Source organism: Anastrepha ludens, chromosome 6 (genome assembly GCF_028408465.1).
Source record: "Anastrepha ludens isolate Willacy chromosome 6, idAnaLude1.1, whole genome shotgun sequence".
Classification (NCBI taxonomy): domain Eukaryota; kingdom Metazoa; phylum Arthropoda; class Insecta; order Diptera; family Tephritidae; genus Anastrepha; species Anastrepha ludens.
In genome coordinates, this window is record NC_071502.1 from 108630849 (window position 1) to 108654560 (window position 23712).

General features: G+C 35.2%; 1 protein-coding gene and 1 pseudogene across 3 annotated transcripts in view; both read right to left on the bottom strand.

Moving 5' to 3' along the window:
• Positions 1 to 42: 42 nt before the first annotated feature.
• LOC128865748 (protein kinase C, eye isozyme-like) lies at positions 43 to 17833 on the bottom strand (annotated as a pseudogene).
• LOC128865747 (protein kinase C, brain isozyme-like) overlaps positions 17401 to 23712 on the bottom strand; it is a 91969-nt gene continuing 85657 nt past the window's right edge. For all 3 annotated transcript variants that reach the window (XM_054106063.1, XM_054106064.1, XM_054106062.1), the window contains exons 12-14: positions 21893 to 22081; positions 18278 to 18418; positions 17401 to 18061 (exon numbers count right to left, since the gene is read on the bottom strand). In XM_054106063.1, the coding sequence (XP_053962038.1) occupies positions 17909 to 18061; positions 18278 to 18418; positions 21893 to 22081 (483 nt within the window). In that variant the 3' untranslated portion in view covers positions 17401 to 17908. The remainder of the gene's footprint in view (positions 18062 to 18277; positions 18419 to 21892; positions 22082 to 23712) is intronic.

The window sequence follows — 23712 nt, forward strand, 5'->3', positions numbered from 1 at the left end:
ATTAATAAAAAAACAAGTATTATTAATAACAGAGAACTTTTTTCTGTTTTTCCGCTAATTTTTCCAATATATTTTTGTATTTCATATTACAGAGTTCTCTAAATTTAGTACTTTAAGCATTTTATATGCATTTTAGATAATAGTGATAAACTCCGGATTCATATAGGAGAAGCCTATGAAGTCACTCTGATCCAAATTCATCATGAATAATTTGTCGGTTGGTGTCAAATCTGTTTTTTCACCAACGAAAGCTTTATCGAAGTTCGAGATATCCTTGCGATGTTTCTAAAATCAAAGAATATCACTGTGTTAACACCCAACTTTCCCACGAAAGACCTTTCAATGGGAACACTTACAATTTTCGGTACAATAGGCGGCTCCATTTCCTTCGCCTCAACCTTGTCCCAATCTATATTCCTGAAGAAAGGATGTGTGGTAATCTCAGAACGAGCATAGCGGCCAGCACCTAAGCGATTATTAGGCTTTTTGGCAAGGAACTGTAAAGCAGAAAAATTTATGTTCTATTGTTGAAAACTGTAAACTGTGCACTGCCCCACTTACGCTCGCCTCCTGAGAGAAGTGTTTCGGAAATACTGCTTTTTTCTCTTTGATATTTTTAAATGTGTTCTCCTCATCATCAACCTCGAAGGGGTTTTGTCCGGCTAACATTTCAAAGAGTAACACACCATAGGACCACCAATCGATGGTGTGGCTGTATGTTTCATAGGCGAGAATCTGCAATGATTTGCATTTATTGGAACGTTGAGCTGAAGAAAATTGTAAAAGAAATGCGCCAGTCCCACCTCGGGTGCCATATACACATTCGTGCCGCAGAAGGTTCTCGTAGTGTCGCGATCGGCAATACCATCCTTGCTGAGACGAAAATCAGCAAGCTGGACATGACCCTCACCATCCCGCAGCACATTTTCCAGCTTAAGGTCGCGATTGATAATGTGAAGCCCATGTAGAAAGAATAAAGTAATAGCGATCTCTGCGGCATAGAAGCTAGGGGATGAGAAAACAGAAGGTCAGAAAAGATCAAAAATATATAAAAATTCATTTACACCGCCACTGATTCCTTGAAATGTCCATAGACCTGCATAGATCACCGCCTTTGCAGTACTCCATGACAAAGAATAGACGATCCTGACAAAGATATTATAAAAATGCACACTTTTAGTGTTCACAACCACCCCTCCCTTGTAGCTATATACAAACAAACCGCTCACACTCACCATAGTCTGGAAGCACGAGTGTAGTGAGACCAAAAATGGCGGTTTGCCTGACAACGCCAACACTTGCTTCTCAGTCATGGGCAATTCCATGTCGTCGGTCAGGATGATGACATCCTTGCACAGCACTTTCACAGCATACAGCTCATCGGTACCACGGCGCTCGGCCAGCAGCACTTTACCGAACGAACCCTTGCCAAGTACTTTGATGAAATTGAAATCTGCTGCACGTATCATATCGCGTTTGCTCATATTGTGTGGCATATCTTTGTTGTCCATGCGGCGCCTATTATCGGTTTTTTTACCCATCTAAATGTAAGGCATGAATAAAGTAGGAATTAGAAAAATTGTCTAGGAAAACACTTTAAACACTCCACTCACTCGCACTTCATCGCGCAAGCGCGCTATGTCGTTGACCGGATCCGAGCACGGTATGTTGTAGTACTCGCCCTCAACTTGAGAGAGAAACTTGTACCAGCCGTCGATGGGTTCCTGGTTGGTAAATAAGATATACTTAGAAAAATATTACTCGTTTAGCAGTTTTATTACTTTTTCAGCTGACCTTCTGTATCTCTTCCAAGCTGAATGAAAATGAGCCCATGAAGTCATTACGTGATGTACGATCCCAATCCCAAACCTCAATCAGTAGACGTTTATCGCGATCTTGCGTTGTGAGGTCACTGGAAGAATAAATGAAGGTAAAAGTATATCCAACTGGGAGCATAAAATAGGTGTAAATTAAAGCTTAAGGGATATCTGGCCAGTAAGCAATTTTAATACATAGTTTTATAAACTGATAACCAAAGCGAATCTATTAAAGGTGATATCAGTAGAATAATTTTAAAAATTTATTAGACCAAAACTTATGCAAAAAAAAAGAGGTTGTCTGTAAAGTCGGTTTACTGACGTTAGTTTAACGTGACAACGTCATAAGAAAATATTGATGGAATGGTTGCAATTTTCAAAACAAAATTTTAATTTTATTTGTTTGATAGATATTTTGTATGGATATAGAGGAGGAGGTAAATGGAATTGCAATGGGTCAAGTTAAATTTACACAAACGTGAAAAGACGAAACATTTATCAAATTCATGAAAGATATGTTCAATTTCGATTGTGCATCAGACGTTAATAAGTCAATAACACTAAGAGGCACCATCATCGATTTGCCTTTTTCAAGACACTTTACACTCGAAACACCCCCTTTCATTTCCTACTTTTTCTATCATCGTCCTATTCTCAACAGAGAAATGGTTCATTACCATGCACACAGCAAGAAGGCATATGCAAATACCAGAATGTGAATTTATATACAAATGCGCAGTCACCGACTAACTCTCTTGCCGTACGGTTGTGCGTATCAAGTGATTACCTAAGTTGAGTAAACTCCGCGAGCATTTGTACTATTTCCACGTGCTTTTTGATAATTACATTCTTTTACATTCTTATTTTTATTCAAATTACCTGGTTTGTAAAATATTTAAAAGAATATCACTAAGTGCCTTATATGGGTAAAAGCCCCACGATTCCTTCGGGGAATCGATTTAGCATACTTACCGACGGTATGCTAATTTCCCCGAAGGCAAAACGTAAAAAGGTGAATAAAGAAGCATCTTTTCCACTACTATCAGACGTGACCCAAAATCATAATTGCAATGATCCAAAATTCATTATCATAAAATCTACCGATGTGTCCAACTCTTTATCAAAATACAGCGTTTTTGCTAAAAAGAAGGCTATTGATGGCATTAGTACCGAATACTTATCAGTACGCTTACTACGCGATGGAAGCCTGCTGATTCTAACAAAATCTCTCAAGGTTGCTGAGAAATTTATAAAATGCAAAAACTTTGGCGGCATATGTCCCGTGTCTGTTACTCTTCACGAAGCCCTTAACACTTGTAAAGGTACAATTTTCGACAAGAATTTGGCAAATACGGACGAAAAAGAAATTCTGGAGGCTTTAAATTCACAAGGAGTTGTGAGTATATTCAAATTTACTAAAACTATTAATAATGTAAAAGTTCCTACAGGCAGAATAGTTCTGTCGTTCAACTTGTACAAAGTTCCCCTCACTATTGACATAGCATGGTACTCAGTGAGAGTTGAGGAATACTTTCCTACTCCCATGAGATGCCGCTCATGCCAACTACTAGGTCACACCATAAAAAGATGCAATAATAACACCCCATGTGAAATTTGTAACTTTCCACCCCATTCCACACTGCCAAGTCAACGCACAATGTGTGCTAACTGCTAGAGACTGTCCAAAATACTTATAAGAGAAAGAGGTATTAAAAATAAAGACGCAGAACAAATGCAGTTATGCCGAAGCAAGACGCTTATACAAACAACAAAACCCCATCAACCTAAGCCAAATGCAATCTTACTCGACAGTTCTAAACTCAACACAAGTTTCTCACCACAATATCGCTCACAACTCCATGGATCATACCTCTTCAAACGGCACTGCAGTCGCCACTCAACCACTCAACACCACTAACCAATCCGACACATCTACGAACACGTCTCTTTCAAGCTCTCATTCAATCTCTCAACACTCATTGGATCATACTCATACTCCTTCAATTGCCATCACAACATCGACATCTCAATCTCAATATCTCTCAGCTAACTCAAACGATCAAAACAACATCCACTCAACAGCAAATATCCTCTCTACCTCTCTAATTCATTCTCCAACCACACCAACTATCAGTACCATGGACTGTATTCAAAACAATAACAACTACGAAACTAATGCATCAACAACTCACTCCAATCAATTTTCTCGTCACCACTCAAATCCTCTTACTACAGCCTACAATTCCTACAACACCGCAAACACTGAATCCACAACTCATTCCAACACAATCCCTCAATCTCTACTAACAACAATATCCGAAACGTCCAACACTACTACACCTTGGGAGCTTCAAGAACCAGAGCTATAGGTTATTTTCTCTTGAAAATAACACTAATAGCAAGCATAAAAAGGTATAATATTGATGGTTAACATTCTTCAGTGGAATATTAAAGGTTACCAAAATAATTACCTGGAACTAGAAACTCTAATCAAAGGTCGCAAGCCACATGTAATTTGTTTACAAGAAACTCATATTAAACCCAGTTACTCACCATATTGCCCCAAACTATATTCGCCGTATTTTCATAACTTCTCTAACATTAACTATTCTAAACAAGGCTGTGGAATTTTAATCCACAAAAATCTTCAACACAAAAGAGTCGACATAATTTCCAATTTATCAGCTGTTGCTGTTGAATTTAATGTTAAATATCCAATCACTGTTATTTCTGTTAACATCCCCCCAAGCCAGACATTCTTTCACTCAGACATATTGCAACTTACCTCCTCAATAAGTACTCCTATAATTATATGTGGCGATTTCAACGGCTGGAGTCCACTTTGGGGTTCACCAAACGCTAATCGTAGGGGTACTATAATTGAAGATTTTATTCTTACTTCCAACTTGTGTGTCCTCAACAATAATAGCCCAACACACTTCTCCACCCACAAATCATTCACACATGTTGACCTGACCATTTGTTCACCACAATTAGTCCCCATTGCATCCTGGCACACGCTTGAGGACCTGCATAACAGTGACCATTTTCCGATAGCTTGCTCTTTTTCCATCTGTACCCCAAATACCCCCAGCATTAAAATTACTTCTAGGTACACCACTACCAAAGCTAACTGGGAGAAATTTAATAATTTATTAAATGACAAGCATTTTCCTTACTTCGACAACACCAACCCTAATAAAGAAGCAGCTACAATTCATAAGGCTATAAGGATAGCAGCGAACCTAGCAATTCCTCGGAGTCATCCTCGTAAAGCCTCAAGAAATGTGCCCTGGTGGTCGCCAAAACTAGGTAAACTACGACTTGAGAAAATGGTAGCCTGGAGGGATTATCAAAGGTGCCTAACTCTCGATTCATTGATAATTTACAAAAAGCTGAACGCCCATTTTAACAGGGAGAAGAGAAAGGCTAAGTCCATAAGCTTTGAAGAATTTACGAAAAAACTAAACCCTAGCTCCCCTACTCGATATATATGGAAGGGTATACAAACTCTCACGGGGACATATCAGCCTCATTGTATTAATTCCATAACTGTAGATAACACTGTAATCACAAATCCACACTCTATTTCATTAGAATTTGCACAGAAAATTTCCATATCTTCGGAAACATCCAACTTTCCGCCCCAATTCATAGCCTCTTCCAACAATATGCCTTACATGCGTGCGACCGACGCCACGGACCACCTTGCTCTTTCCCTTGAAAATAATATCAGCATTGATGAAATAGATTCTGCTTTAAAACTATGTAAAGGTAAGACCCCAGGCTTTGATCAAATAAATTAAGATATGTTGCGCCATATACCCATGTCCGTTAAACATAGACTACTCCAACTCTACAACTCAATTCTTAATCTTGGCATGATTCCCCAGAGTTTTAAGACAGCCGTAGTAGTACGTATATTAAAACCACAGAAAAATCCATCGCTTATCGAAAGTTATCGGCCCATTTCCCTAATACCATGCATGTGCAAAATAATTCAGAAAATTATATCAAAAAGATTAATATGGTTTTTAAAGACCAAAAAGCATCTATCATCATTCCAAGTTGGATTCAAAGCCGGTTCCAGCACATTGGATGCCTTACTTTTTCTTGACCACCAATTATCTTCGAATTTTTCCAAAAAAGAACACTCATCTGTACTTGCAATCGACTTTGCTAATGCTTTTGACAAAATCGGATGTCACATAGTTCTCAGCTTCAAGGCTGGAAAGTTGGACCCAAAATCTTCAATTACATAAAATCTTTTCTGAGCAATCGCAAATTTCGTTGCAAGGCAAATAACAGCTTTTCTCCCATTTTTTCTCTTCACAATGGAATCCCTCAAGGATCTCCGCTCTCTGTGACTCTTTTCTTAATAGCTTTTGACGAAGTTAGCAAAATTATGAGCCTACAACCAAACATTAAGCATTGTCTCTATATTTTTAATATGCAATAATAAGAAAATAGCTGATATTGAAACTTCATTTTGTACAGCTTTAAGCACTTTGGAGAAATGCAAGCACCTGCATGTCTGCAGGAAACACAATTGTAATCAGCCTAACATTCAATATAACAATCACACCATAACCAATGTTAAGTTTATGAAAATACTAGGTGTTATTTTTGATAATAAACATAGTTTTAAGCATCATTGTATTAAATTAAGAAGTGATCTAGCTACCAGATTGAATATTGTAAAATATTTGTCATCAAAAAAAAGTTGTATACATACAAACACACTACTTACCGCAACTAAACTAATTATACAATCAAAAATTGACTATGGTCTGCAAATATATGGAAAATGTAGTAAGTCTACTATTAATAAAATCAAAGCACCATTTCATGCTGCGGTTCGGAGAAGTTTACGTGCTTTTAGGACAACACCTACTATAAATATGCTAAAGCAAGGTGGTTTTCAATCACTTGAAGATCGCGCGAAATATCTCAGAAGTCGCATAATATACAAATTATTCTGCGAATCCACTCATATTCTTCACCATGAAATTCGTTTACTGAACAAAAGAAGAAGACCACTTTCACATAAATCAACATTATGCGAGGTAAAAGAGCTCGCCGATAATTTAAACTTGAAGATATCGCCAATGAGAATACCTCAAACCAAGCTACCACCCTGGGCTCTAAACTCTGAAAGCTTTATCGAAGACTTATGCTATTTACGTAAACGGTGCACGAACAACACAACATATCAGCAAATTTTCTGGAGCATAGTGCACCCTCTGAAACGAAGTGGTTGGAATCTCCTTTTCACTGATGGCACCAAGCAAGTCAATGGCATCGCATTTGCTGTTACAAATGAAGCTGGGCAAACCTTTTCTCACGGACTACTACCGCAGGACGCCAATATCTTTGAAGCTGAATTAAAGGGCATAATTTCAGCATTAAATCTTGTTAAGATTAGACAAAAGGTTTTAATATGCACTGATAGCCAATCAGTGTTCAATGCTGCAAGAAACATTCGAATGGATGTAGGCCCAATATATCACATGCAACAATTGTTAATTAAGAAAGCGTCAAACACAAAACTAATGTGGATACCTGGACATTCGGGCATACTCGGCAATTATCATGCTGACTATGCCGCAAATCTTGCCTTAAAATCATGTTTGCACTTTTATAACCCATTTAGTACAACATCAATTAAAACCATATACTCCAGAGCTTTAAAGTCTCAGCTGGGTGCCAATTGGTATATCTACCAGCATGAATACAAAGAAGTAAATCCACACGGTTCCGCTACCATACTGCCAACTTCGACTACTACTTGGATGAACCGATGCTTTGTACGTTTAAGGCTAGGTCATACTCTTTTAACACACCAATACCATTTAACAAAGAGCCCACCGCCAATGTGTAACTTTTGCAACGCGAACCGCTTAACCGTACGCCACATTCTCCTACATTGTCCATCTATCTCCCCCTTACGCACCACAACACTGGATAACGCAGATCCAATCAACATTCTCTCCATCTCTTCTGAAGCAAATATAGCAAAAATGTCAAATTTTCTTAAAGCTATAAACATATTTCAACTTATTTAGTCTTATAATCTTTATTTAATTACATTTACTATCACTTGACTAAGCCAATAGCCCTGGTAGCTAGAGCTTTTATCTTAGATTAATCTATAATTTTAATTATATTTTAATAAATAATAATTATAATACAAATGCGCATATACATACATATACATACATATATACGCTCACTCAAGTAGGACAGAGCCAGATGTCGAACGTTGCCGAACGCGGGGACCGATTGTGCTCTTTGTCGTTCGTTCCGCTCTCTCGCTTGCAGTTCAAGCACATTAGCTTACATTTATACTCTAAATGTGCTGTGCGTTGATTCAGACGTGTTTTAATTTCGATCCGTATTAATAATAGCTTTTCTACTGTGTTTTGTATGCAATACTGCTTAAAAGAGACAGAGACTCACCCATAACAATTGCAAGTGTTACAAACATAACTACAAACAATTTCTTGCTAATAAACAAACTAAGAAATAAAAATAAAAAATAAAAAAATAAAAACAAAGTGTACAAGCAAATTATCAGAAGGCAAGATGAGTGTGCTGCACTCTCCCTCGCGGAGAGGAAAGCAACCCGCGAGTGACAATAACTATTGATACTGTGAGTACTCCGACAATTTCGCGCGCGAATTCAATGCAAAAGAAACCCAACGAAATAGAGACAGCCCTCTCTATTAACTCTGCAGGATTACCGCAAAGCGTAGGGAACGTCAACCTTCAAGCTCAGCCGTTTAATGGCAGTTTCCCAACGTGCGTGAACACAAACGGAATGCCAACAACAACCACAACCAACTCATCATCAACAAGGACATCAATTCTGTACACTAGTACTGCAACAACAACCGTATCAAACAAACCATTGCTTGCCATCTCCCCACCTTCTTATGTACAACCTCACGCTTTAAATGAGCAGCCTCCCATAAAGAGATCACGAAACTCACCTATAAAGTCCTCAACTTTGTCAACCACCAACAAAAAACAAAAAATAACAACGAACTTAAGCCAAAGCAAATTGCCAAACTACTGGCTAAGCGGCGATACAAAGTCCACAAACAAATTTGCATCTCTTGCTATTGAGGACGAAAATGAAAACAACGAAACAAATACACAAGCGAACAGTGGTCAGAACTCTGTTACTAATGCTCAAAATTTAAATAGTGATAAAAATAAAAATATTAATAATAAACCACCACCAATATATGTGCAAGGTGTGGAATGCATCAAGACACTAAAAAATGCTCTAAGTGCAATAGCAAATAGCAATTTTGTCCTAAAAATCCTAAGAAATAATGAAGTACGAGTACAAGCAAATGACATAGGGACGTACACTCAAATACATCAAATGCTAAAACAAAAAGGAACAAAACTGCATACTTTCAAACCAAAAAATGAGAGGGAGTTTAAAGTAGTATTACGCAACATGCATCCTTCTGTGGACCAGGAAGAAATAAAGAGTGAATTAAGAGAAAAAGGTCATAAAGTCACAAATATATTTAATATAACACAAAGAACAACAAAAAAACCATTACCACTATTTTTTATTGAACTGGAAACAAATACTAATAACAAAGACATTTACAACATAGACAAATTAATGCACTGCATCGTATCGTTTGAGGCGCCACATCATAAGTGGATAATTGCACAATGCACGAAATGCCAGAAGTATGGGCATACAAAGAATTATTGCACAAGAGACTCAGTATGTGTAAAATGTGCAGGAAAACATTTAACCAGCGAATGCAACAATCCAACCATTCAAGTGAAATGCGCACTATGTGGAGATAATCATACCGCCAATTACAAAGGCTGCGAAATATATAAAGCCATAAAAATTCAACGATTCCCACCTTTACGCAAAAAGGAAGTCATAACAAACCAAAACACAAACATCACAAAATCAACAGTAATACCAGGTATAAGTTATGCTGATGCAATAGCCTCATCAAATCCACAGGTAAACCTCAAAACAACAAGGATATTGATGAACTCAAAGACATGATAAAAACTTTAATCACCCAAATGACTAATATGATGAACATAATTATAATGTTAATAAATAACTCGAATGGACGAAAGTGATAACACAAAAATTCTTATCTGGAATGCAAATGGACTAACTCGGCAATATTTAGAGCTGAGGCGGTTTTTAATTGACAGAAAAATTGATATTGCGTTAATTGCAGAAACACATTTCACAGACAAAAGTTATTTAACTTTTCCCGGATATAAATTATATGCAACTAATCATCCCGACGGAAAAGCTCATGGAGGAATAGCCATTATCATCAAAACAAACATAAAGCATACTGAACGACTGCACTATGTGTCACCTCACATCCAAGCAACGTCTATACAAATTGTTGACAACAATGGACCCATATCAATATCTTCTATCTACTGTCCACCACGACACTTGATAAAGGCGGATCAATACGATGATTATTTTAAGACATTAGACAACAGATTCATTGCTGGAGGAGACTTAAACGCAAAGCATACTGACTGGGATTCAAGGTTGACTAATAAAAAAGGTATATATTTAATTAACGCAACCCATAAAAAAAATTGCAGGTTTATAAGTACGGGTGAACTAACTTACTGGCCTACGGATGTTAAAAAAATTCCAGATTTAATTGACTTCTGTATAACAAAAAATATTAACCATAACCAACTGAAGCTTAAACCAAGTTATGAACTATCTTCTGACCACTCGCCGATAATACTTAACTATACATCAAAAATTGACCCTATAGAGATAACACCCCAAATATTTACAAAGAAGACTGACTGGGATGAGTATAGAAAACACATCTCCCAACAACTCATTCTAAGTACACCTTTGAAAACACAACTTGACATTGAGCGTAGCATCATACATTTTAATGACATAGTTATTGACGCAAGATTCAGATTCACACCGCAGCAAAAATATAGCGCACAAAACACTTCAAATGACATTTCTATTAAGAAGCAAATCAAGGAAAAAAGAAAATTGAGAAAAAGATGGCAAACAACCAGATCTCCTGCAGACAAACAGAGGTTAAACTTAGCTACAAAAAATTTGAAGGCTTGTTTATGTGACATAAAAAATAAGGAAATTGAAAAATATCTAAAAAATGTAACTCCTACACATGACACAAATTATTCCTTGTGGAAATGTACAAAAAAACTCAAAAACCAGATAAAGCATCAACCCCCACTAAGAAAAGATGACAACACATGGGCTTTTACAAATGATGAAAAAGCAGCGACATTGGGAAATTATTTTGAAAATGTCCTATCGAACGATGAACATAAACAAATTGACACGATTTGTAATGTTAATACTGATACCATCACAAAAATAAGAAAAACAAGCACACAAGAAGTGATAGTATGCATCAAAACTCGAAGTAAACATAAAAAAGCACCCGGATATGATATGCTGACAGGCAAAGCACTTACGGAACTACCAATTGAGGCTTACCTATTTCTTAGAAACGTATTTAATGCAATGTTTCGCTTACAATACTTCCCAAAAGTATGGAAAGTCGCAGAAATCATTGCGCTACCAAAACCGGGTAAAAACCCAACAGCTTTAACTTCATGTCGACCTATAAGCCTACTTCCGACTATATCTAAAATTGCAGAAAAACTTTTACATGACAGAATTACCCCAATACTTGACACGAAAAACATCATTCCAAACCATCAATTCGGTTTTCGAAAAAAACACTCAACTATCCAACAAATACATCGAGTTACACAAAAAATAATTTCAGACATGGAAAATAAACGATACTGCGTTGCTGTATTTTTGGACGTCGCAAAAGCTTTTGACAAAGTTTGGCACAAAGGCCTCTTGCATAAAATTAGGACAATATTACCACTCGACTTTTATTTAATTATCAAGAGCTACATTACTGACCGATGCTTCTACATTAAATACAATGACAAATACTCACATATACATCCAATAACAGCAGGAGTTCCTCAAGGTAGCGTTCTAGGACCACTGCTATATGTCTTATTCACCTCTGACATACCACTACCAGACGAAACTAATTCTACTATAGCAACATTCGCAGACGACACAATTTTATTGTCATCTGACAAACACCTCTCAACCGCAACAACAAAATTACAGATGTACACCAACAATGTAAAGAAGTGGTTTGACAAATGGAGTTTAAAAGTAAACGAGGACAAATCTGATTAAGCTCAACAATAAAAATATACAAATTGAAACACTTGCAAAATATCTTGGAATCCATCTGGACTCAAAACTAAATTGGAAAGATCATATCGAAAAGAAAATAAAACAAATAAAGGAAAAATTCCGACAATTGCATTGGCTAATAGGCAGAAATTCTAAGCTCAATATTTCCAACAAACTTTTAGTTTACAAGGCGGTCATTAAACCAATCTGGACCTACGGACTTCAAGTGTGGGGAACTGCAAAAATAACTCACAAAAACAAAGTACAGCGACAACAATCAAAAATCTTACGTATAATAACAATGTCCGACAGGTACACAAAAAATGATGACATCCATACAACGTTCAATATACCATTAATCGACGAAGAAATAAAAGCGATATCAACAAGGTATTTTAACGAAATAAACCAGCACAAAAATAGAGAAGTCAATACACTCTCACAACTTGAAAGAAGAATTTTACGACGTCTGAAGAGAAACCGACCAATTGACCTATTAAATTAAATATTAATTCTCGTATACTAAAATAACTGTATATATGTATAAAATGTAATTCTTTTCCTAAAAAGTAATCGCTGTATTCGTCTTGGCACTGGCCATGATGAAATATATTTAATAATTTTCCTAACAAATTGTCAAAAAATGTACTAGATGTCAGTATGACAGATGTATGATTAATGTAGGAATAATAAAAAAAAAAAAAAAAGCTTACATTTGCTTGCGTACGGAATAGATTCGTATATTTGATATGTCCATATGACTTGTATGCATCTTTACATATACATTTGTTCGTTTTGAAAATTGCGCGAAATTGTGTATGTATATGCATGTTTATATACAATATATAAGTATACAACATATCTTATAAGGTATATGGTAAATATTACCATACATTTTTTCCTTCATATATAATAAAAAAATAATAATAATAACATTAAAACAACAGGTATTATTAACAAACTTGGTTTTATTTTAAATTCTTCAAGTGAATCAAATTAATAATAATCAATAAGAAGGCATATGCAAATACAAATACGTGAATTTATATATGTGCATTTGCGCATATACATACATATATACGCTCACTTAAATAGGAGAGAGCAAGATGTCGAACGTTGCCGTTCGTTTGCTTTGTTCGTTCCGCGCTTTCGCTTGCAGTTCATTTAAGGTAACGGCAATGAGCAAGGTAACTACAAATGAGCAAGGTAACGACCCATTTTTTCGTGCGTGCAGCCGGCTAAATCGAATTATAAGACGTTATCACGTCAAAAGCTTAAATTTCCCTACAGGCATTTTATTAAAAAAATGCAAAAAACTCTCCAAGCGTGAACACTTTTCAAGCTTTTCGGATCGAAGCGCTCAAGTATTTCAATAAAATCTTCTAGTAAACTCGGCTCGAATGAATTAAGCTGAGAAACTTAAAACTCAAAAGCACTTCTATCAAAGTGAGCAACTTTGGAAAACAGCTTGACAGCTCTATGTTCGATTTCAAACAAAAAAAGAAAATTCAAAGCTCTACATACAATAACTTTCCAAAAAATTTAAAAGTACCTCAATCTTAAATTACTGCAATCACAAAAGGCTTTAAAATTCTATGCTCAAGTCGAAAATTTTCAATGCAAAGGCAAATCAGTGTGAACTCGGAGCGCTTTAGAACTTTCTAATTTTATTTAAAATTTACTACTTTAACACTTAATATTTGTAATTTAATTTCGGGTTCCTGAAATACCAAACTAAATATCTGAAGGTTAAGTCTGCAATATTAAGTGTTACGCGTTTGAATCCATTCGGTGCTAAGCTTCAAAACTCTGTGCTCGAAATATGAGGGCTTGATATGTTAACCCCAAATTGGTATGCAGCTCAAAGTATGTACGCCTCTGAGGTTAAGAACTGCAAAGCTCGTTTGGAAGCTTTCGCAATGTAATGTAAAGCTCCCGCCCTTATAATTTCAAGTTTCAAACTTTAAAGGTTATTTTTTCAATTGCTTTTCCCCAACTCTATCTTTTTTCTTACTACTCTCAAAATTCAAGTTTTAATCTAAGGTCCGCTGCTTCGGAAGACCTGGAAGCTTGGACTTTAAGTTTAGAGGTTAGATTCACAACCAAAACAGGCCGAAAGCTTAATCTATTTGATTCATATAAAGGGGTTTTCAATTGGCGCGGGTCGATTTTGGCGCCCTGTGGCAGCCATTTAGTTTTGGCGCCTTCTGTCAAATCTTTGGTTTATTATTCAGTTGTTTATGCCAAATCATCATGTCAAGTTACACGATTGAACAGCACGTTCAAATGATGAAACTTTATTATCACAATGAATGTTCATTAACGCAAACGTTGCGCGCATTGCGCCCATTTTTCGGTAGACGTGGCGGCACTTCCAATTCCTTATGGCCCATGTTGAACCATACGGACCTAGTCAACATGTGGTTCCAGCAGGACGGCGCTACGTGCCACACAGCAAACGCCATTTTATTCCATTTCAACATCTACCCGCCCTTATTGAAAACCCCTTTATATAACCATCAGAGAGCTGGCAGAACACTTGAACATTATTTATGGATCCGTCAGGACTTTGTGCCGTGTGGCTTCAAAGTTGGTCCCAAAGGATTTGAATTTCATGCAAAAAGTGGGTGGCGTTGATATCGTCACCGCGTTCAAGATTGAATGCGACCCAACATTCAGCAAATCCATAATTACTGGGGACGAGACGTGGATTTATGGGTACGACACGCAAACCAGATATCAGGTGAGTGAGCAAAATAGTACCTTACAAAAGTAATTGTACACATTTTATGATTATCATTATTACACTGTGCGACAGTGATATTATACTTTTAGGGAGACCTAGCACAACTAGTAGGTATAGAAAAACTAAGAAAAATGGTATAGGAGAAATTTCCAATACACCCCCAAAATCTCGTTTTATGGCCAAAAAATCGTTTTTCAGTAGGTTGATGTGAAGAATCACTCCTAACTTCGCCAATTTCCGACCGATTTCAAATTTTTTTTTTAGTACGTAAGAACAAAAACAAGCCTTTCTGACAGTGTGTTGACAATTTTACTGAAATGGTAACTGACGAGGCTGTATACGGAAGTATTTGGAAATTTTTTATTTTTTCTCTATTTTTTCAACTTTGACATAATTTTTACGATATTATCCGATATTGAGGATTTTTTTAGTAAATTATTATTATAGTAAATTTAATTTTGCATCGAATAAGTTATATTTTATTGTAATTGGATGAAAATTCATAGAATTGTGTGAGTTTAAAGATTTTATTTTTTTTACTAATTTTGTATGTACGTATAGCTGACGCTAAATGGGAATAAGGGCGCGTTTGGAAGCATGAAAATGATAACTAGTGTCAGTATGAACACATAATATTTATTGGAGTATATATATACAGTACAGTGCAGCACTGTACGGTATGGTACGGTGCGGTATTGTGCAGGAACTCCTAAGAGAAAAAAGTACATAATATTACTTAACCGGAATAGAACAGTACGAAACAGTATAGGTTTAAAATTTTAAAAGATGTCTGGAAAAGCTAATCTTGATTTCAAAAATGTTTGCTAGACTCTGTTCCGTTTGTAAGAGAACCAGCAATAATCAGCAAGGGTTTCTTAACAGTTGCAACATCAGCATACTTTTTACAATGATGACCGTTTACGTCCGTTTTATAAAAATAACAGTCATCTGGTTTATGATAAGGCTGATGATGATGATGCATCGGAGAATATAAGGAAATTCGACTTTTCTGGCAACATTTTGATTTATATCTCTTGAATTTCAATGAAAACTCAGTACAAGCAAATTCCGGTTCATACCAGCTATCAGAAGTAGTATATGTAAGCTTAAAGAAATCGATGTAGCCATCAACCAGAGCTTTATTATTCTGTAACTTCAAACGATGCTTTTGATCCACCAACAAACCACATATGAAACAAAACTTTTTGCGGTTATTGCACATTTCTTTTTCATAAATTAAAGCAAAACAATAAAATTTTGACGTTTTAATAAGTTTAAATTATAATAACAGACTTCACTGTACAGTGTGAACTTAGGTACACTTGGGAGCTTTTTCATATTTCCATTGAAAAAAAAATGTGTGATAATATGTCAGATATTTTTGAAAGTTCTAACCAGTTCTGTTGTATGCAGTACAGTGTACTCTTATGTATACATATATACTTCAATAAATATTATGTATCTATAATCTATACATATCTATATATATCGGCCGCCGTAGCTGAATGGGTTGGTGCGTGATTACCATTTGGAATTCACAGAGAGGTCGTTGGTTCGAATCTCGGGGAAAGCAAAATTAATAAAAACATTTTTCTAATAACGGTCGCCCCTCGGCAGGCAGTGGCAAACCTCCGAGTGTATTTCTGCCATGAAAAAGCTCCTCATAAAAATATCTGCCGTTCGGAGTCGGCTTGAAACTGTAGGTCCCTCCATTTGCGGAACAACATCAAGACGCACACCACAAATAAGAGGAGGAGCTCGGCCAAACACCTAACAGAAGTGTACGTGCCAATTATTTATTTTATGTATCTATAATAACCCATCAAAACACGCCATAATTCCTATTCAGTGTCAGTTATACCAAATTAGTAAAAACAAAACAATCGAAAAACTCTCACAACTCTATGAATTTTAATTCAATTACAGTCAAATTTAGCTCATTCGACGCAAAATTAAATTTGCTATAACAGTAGTTTACTAAAAAAAATCCTCAATATCGGATAATATCGTAAAAATGATGTCAAAGTTGAAAAAATAGAGAAAAAATAAAAAAATTCCAAATACTTCCGTCTACAGTCTCGTCAGTTGTCATTTCAGAAAAATTGTCAACACACTGTCAACACACTGTCAAAAAGGTTTTGTATTTGTTAATTCCAACTAAAAAAACAAATTCGTAATTGGGTGGAAATTGGCGAAGTTAGGAGTGATTCTTCACATAAGTCTACTGAAAAACGGTTTTATGGCCATAAAAAGAGATTTTGGGGGGTGTATTGGAAATTTCTCCTATACCACTTTTTTAGTTTTTCTATACCCACAAGTTGTGCTAGGTCTCCATAAAGGTATATTTAATTTTTTTTTTCCCACACAGTGTAATATTACGCAGGTATAATACATTTGCTTTCAAAACGACAGTATTGCTTTCCATAAAGTTTTTCTTTAAATGATAAATTAAAAAACAGTAAGTTTTGTAAACGCACAATAACTTTCAATAAAAAATAGTTAATAGAGTTTGAACAAAAAGATTTTTAAAGTATATATATTTTACTTGTCTTTCTTTCAATCTTTCTATGTAGCATTTTTTCAACCTTAAAGCAGAAAAACAGAAAAAAAGGACTAAAAACGTTTGAAAAAAATTTGCATTTCACATTTTTTTCTCAAATTTTCCATTTGCAATATGGATTTCCAAACTCCCTGCAATGACGCTTTAAATTGCGCAAAAATTTATAAACTACTCAATATTCGCACAAACACACACACACGCCTGCAAGTATGCATCTCTCCTGAGAGTATGTGCGCGTGTGTGTGCTTCTTCGCTTTTTTTTGGGAAATTCTTCTGAAAATGTTTATAATGGCACGCGGTTCACACGTTCGCACAGTGCGGTTGAAAAAAAAAACCATCTATACCAACACTCACACGTCCAACAACATCGCAGCAAGTAGACGCTTCATTTTCTGCTTCCCTTCTTTGCTCCTTTCACACGGCGTTCCGTACCTCTCTTTCTCTCTTGTACCCTTCATCTATCAGTTCCTGTGCCACTCCCACGCTGCTGCGCTTACCCAATGCTGGCATGTGTTTGTTTATTTTAACTGTACTTAAACAGGCACTGCATAGTCCGGATTCACGTAGGAGAAGCCAACAAAGTCCGCTTGATCCAAATTCATCATGAATACTTTATCCGTTGGTGTCAGATCCGTTTTCTCCGACGTGAATTGCTTATCGAAGTTCGAGACATCCTTACGATGTCTCTGCACGCATGTACGAGTATGTGTTCATGTGCGTGAGAATTTTAATTACGCATACATTAAAAGTATTTCCATATTAATTTGACACAAGTGTGCAGCAGCAGTTGATGAGAGCATATGAAAGAAAAAAAATTGAGGGAAATAAATAAAAATAATAATAATTAAATATGCATATTTTAAAAAATTTCCATTTATATGCTTTTGGTTGAGTTTACTCACAATCTTCGGCTTAAATGGTGGCTGCACTTCACGATTCTCAATTTTCTCCCAATCGATTCGTCGGAAGAATGGATGAATGCGCACATCCGCTTCACCGGTGGGACCACAGCCGAGCCGTTTGGTAGGCTGTTTGGTGAGGAACTGCAAGGAGAAAATGGTAAAAAAGTGAATTATATAAAAATGCATAAAACGCAGCTAGGTAGGTGTAGTTGCCAGCACTTTTTGCGGCGCATAAAGTAATAAGGAATCAGGTATAAACTGAGTATAATGCAAGTCCCTGCAGATTAGAGGTTTGACCGCAACAAACACGCAGGTAATATGGCCAGAGTCTGTATGATGTTGCCTAGTGATATGAATTTTATATGTCTTTCAGAGTTTCTGTTTAATCTAGTAGTGGTTCAATTATCGATTAGCATCAGAGGATGTCTTCGAAATGTTGCGGTGACATCAGGGTATGAAAGCTAGTGGAAAAAACCTTTATATAACCACAGGAAATACTTAGAGGAAGGAGCTAGTAAGAAATTTGAAAGTGTCCTATAAACCGTCTATCATAAGGTAATATGATTTGGTAAAGTAATAACAAATAAGGATCCTCTGAAATTAAAAAACCAAACTGATTTCGTTAAAGTAATGTTAAATCTAGTAATTAATCGAAGGAATAAGCAAAATAAATTTTTTTGACAAAATGGCGGTTTCTCAAAAAAAAAAAACGATTTTTGACCAGTATTTCGGCCTTAAATTGTTTACAAAAAAAAAATATTTATCGGTGAGAAAAAATCTTCGATTAATTACTAAAAAATATATTTAAGAAGCTCGTTTTAAAATTTAAGACTAATCGGTTTAGCCGTTTTTAGTAATGTTGGTCACCGACTTTCAAAATATCATTTTGAGAAAAACGCATTTAAAGTTCCAAGTAAGCGCTGCCCCTCGGGCCTTGTACTTTCAAGCACTCTGAAACGCCTTTTCAAATTTGCGTGTAACTTAGAAAATATTCACCGGATATTAAACTTTCTGTGTGTATTCTTAAATCTAAGTGCATTAAAAAAAAAATCGATTTTTTTAATTCTAACTGAGTATAACCCCTTAATCAGAATTTGAGAAAATCTTCAAGTATGCAGATTAACGTTTTGCTCCTATTACTAGAGTTGGCATTGAGTTTAAGGGGTTAGGTGGGTTTCAGAGGTTGCAAAAAAGGAGGTTTTGACTATTTTTTTTTAGTATATAGAATCATATATTTTATTTAAGCAATTCACTATATCTAAGATACATATATAGACAGTATTTTGTGAAATTTTTATTTAAAAATTTCGAAAACTCAGCCGGTGGTACCTCATCTTCCTTAACGTCTCAAAAAAAAAATCTCTTGCTGTGGACAGCATAACTCAGTATTGGTTCATCTAAAATCAGAAAACCAAACGGATTTCGTTAGTACATGGATAAATCTCGTTGCTGTACGAAGGAAAAAAAATAATCAAAATTTGAATTTTTGACAGGCTTTGAACCAAAAAACACATTTTTTAGTGAAATTTTCGACATACATTGGCTCAAAAAAAAAAGTTGTAATTAAAAAAAACAAATCCTTCGTTCAATAACTAGATAATGTTATTTCAAAGATTTGTACAAAATTTGAATTAAATCTCTTCATAACTTTTCGAGATATCGTGTCCACCGACTTAAAAAATGGAGTTTTGAGATAAACACGTATACCTGCGAAGCGTTCAACTGACGTGGCCTAATGGGCGGAACTTCTGAAGCGTCTATCTCTTAGAATTTTACTCGGATTGACTTAAAATTTTAGGAGAGTTTTTTAAGCGTACTGTACTATTTAATGAGATAAAAAAAAATTTTGATTTTTTGAAATTTTCAAACCCACCTAACCCCTTAATAAAATCTTTAAAATTATTGAGATAGATTTTACTGCTTAATTGCTTTCACAAACCATCGGCACGCATGTTTTAGTTACTTTGTGAATGAAAAAAATATATATGGGTATATTGGCGGATTGAAAATTATCGCGTTCGAGAGTAAGGGATATGCGCACTGTTTCTGGGCACCTTGCTTCCATTCTTATGATTTAGGAATTTCCAGATGAACACCACGCTGGATATTTAGCACACTAAGCAAGCATGGATTGAAATTTACAACCACTTAATTTTGCTCATCGCATTTGAAATAATAAAGGATTGTAATGGATAAATAAATGCCGGTAAAATATTTATCTTTTATTCGAATTTTTATTAAGGGATTTTGCGATTTCGGTACAAAGCGGATACAATTTTTTTTTAGTTATTAACATTTTAGCGAACATCTGCTTTTGTGTGACTATACATATGAGATTTACAACTCACAGGGAGACTCAAAGGTCAATATTTTTTAAATATATTTTTATGAAATTACGATTGTATGACATCTTGTGAACTATATTATTTAGATATTTTATTTTATTTATATTAATATATTATTTTATTATTTTTTATTTTAGTTTTCCTTAGTTTTTAGAATCATTCACTAAAATATAAACCAAGGTAAAAAGTATACCCCCAACTAACTGTGTTTGTGTTTGTGTTTTATATAGTATACATATATATATATACTAATATATAATATATGTATGAGGTAGAGCCTTCACAGGGTTAAGCTCTCTACTCTCTAAACTTTGTGTTTATAATTATGGAATTTTAGGAGTTATTAAGTCTATTTATTTTAAAATATTTAGTGTTTTTGAAAAAAATTTGCTATTTAAAAATATTATTTCTTTCACTGCAAACAAAATTATTTGCAAGTAAATAAATGACCGCGATTGGTATACATTTTACTTTTTTGCATTTTTCTGGAGTGAGTTATTATCATCGTGTTGTCGAAGAAATGCTTTTTATTTTCAAATTGCGGCCGCAAAATTTTATTTAAATTAATGTAATTTGATTGTTTAAATTTTCTGTTTCGTTCTGAAAAAAAATTGTATACCAAAAAACTAGTTAGAAATTCTCTGGATTATGGTCATTCTCTTTTCATACAGTAAGCCGCTAAATCTATGACCAAGCGACGCGTGAATTATTTCGAAACTTAATTTTGCATCAGCATTAAATTTGTGGCCAATAATTTCTTAATCTACATACATATAACGAAAAAAAAACACAAAAACAAAAAAACAAAAAAACACACACACAAATACTATACTTAACAGCTACTAAACCTACGCTTAACCTTGCAAATTCTCTATATCCGTAACATGCAAATTTTGGGACTTACATTTTAGTGAACTGAAAAGTATACAAAGAGGATATAAAAAAAAGAACAATGAATATCTGGTACACACTTCCCATGTGTAAATTTTATATTGTGTCTATATAATGCATTATTTATTTACGCCCGTGTGTGTGCGTAACTTTGCAGGACATTTAAAATTAATTTATGCCCAACAACACATGTATGCATAATTAAGGATGCCCAGCTTCAGCAACAGACTTCAGAACAAAACCAAAAAAAACAACAAAAAATGCATAAAAGAGCATTTGACAGCTTAAGGCCGTACACTTGAGTGTGCCAGCTACTTCTTGCACAAAATAAAGGTTGGTGTTAATTCAGAAAATTTTATTTTAAATAAATTCAACTCACCCCTTTGCACGCCTCCTTTGCCTCCTTGCTCAGACTCTTCGGATAGGAGACATTGTGATCGGTGATGGCAGCAAACAATTCCTCTTCATCTTCACCATCGAAAGGCGGCTGACCGACGAGCATTTCGTAAAGTAAAACGCCATAGGCCCACCAATCAACCGATTTACCATAGGGCTGATACAGGATGATCTGTTGAGGGGCGATGAAAATATACAAATTATTATGTTAAAGAGAGTAAGAAAAGAGAAACGAGTAAACTTTTGTATTGCATTTTACTCATGAAGTAGGTATTGAATTAGGAGGATGTGTAATTTAGGAAAATATGTATGAGTGAGTGGTGCTTAAACACTTGCAATTTCATTTGGCGAGCACAAGTCTGGACTTCTCAAAAGGCTTATGAAACGGTAAATTGCAAGCGTATACTGCGTACGCACGCCATTTTGTCTTGTACGAATTTGAGAATTGGAATGGAGGGACCTACAATTCTATGCTTTTTCAGGATGGAAATATACTAGGAGGTTTGCTATTGCCTTCCGAGGTTAGATCGCTACTAGAAAAAACTTTTCCAATCACTTCGTGTTTCATGCCTACAGTGGGACCCGAACCGGAACCCTACCCAATGGTAGCCACGCGCTAACCTCTCGGCTATGGCGGCCGCCAGTGAGTTCAGTATTCAGCTGCAGATCTTGGCGAGAAGAAATAACGCTATTCGAATATTTCTTGCCATTCCTAAAACTCTTTATGTTTAACCGTCAGCTGAACTTTTCCTTGAACCAGAGTAAAAAAAGTTCCAAATTTCACTTCTTTTAAATATCCGAGACTTGTTCTGCGACAAATTAATCTAATACTGAAACAGAAAGTAATCTAGGCTTTCCTATAGTTATCCAGAGGTTAGCTTAATCTGGCCGGCTTGAAGCCACACATAGACTTTTTGACACCAGGTGACATACATGGATTAGTAGTTATTTTTATTGATTACTTAGGAGTTTTGTATAACTCGCTCTTATCTGTTTGGCTAACTACTTGCAGCTCGCAACAAATGATAGCACATCAATATTTTGCTATATTTTCACAATTTTTCTTTTTTTAATTTTCATTACTTTTGTAACATTAAAATATATTTCTTTATTTCACAAAAGCCATATAAAATCAATTTTTAAATTTCATGCAAATATTAGAAAAAAACCCACAATTGATTTTTTTAGGTTTTTTAAAAAGGTATTAATTTTTTTATTTTTTTATATATTGTAGAAAGGATGTACAACATAGCCTAGAAAAAAAAAAATATAAAAAATCAACGGGAATTTTTATCAACTACAACCTTGCGATTTATTGTACTAAAATTTAATAAGCTTTAGAGTTGCTTACCAAAAAACCTATCTAGAAATTTTAATTAAAACTGATTTTTATATGGAGAAAATGCGCAACATCGCAAAACGGAGAAATTATAAAAAAAAGTATCAGTAAATTTTAAGGGGTTGGGGTAGACAGAATTTTCAAAAAATTGATTTTTTTTGTAATTTTCTTAAAGTATAATACCCTAAAAAAATTGTGAGAAAATTTGAAGTGAATCCGACAAATACTTTTGCGAGTTATTCAACAATTAGCAAAGGGCGCTCGGGCTCTACATAAATCGTTAGCAAAACTTTAAATGCGTTTTTCTCAAAACTATGTTTTTTGAACTGGTGATCACTGTAACTTAAAAACCGCTTGGTAGATTTCAATAAAATGTATACTGCTTCTGGAAAACATAAAAAACTCGTGCCTGATCGAAGGATTTTTCTCAAAAATTTTGATTTTTTTTTAACAATTAATTGTCG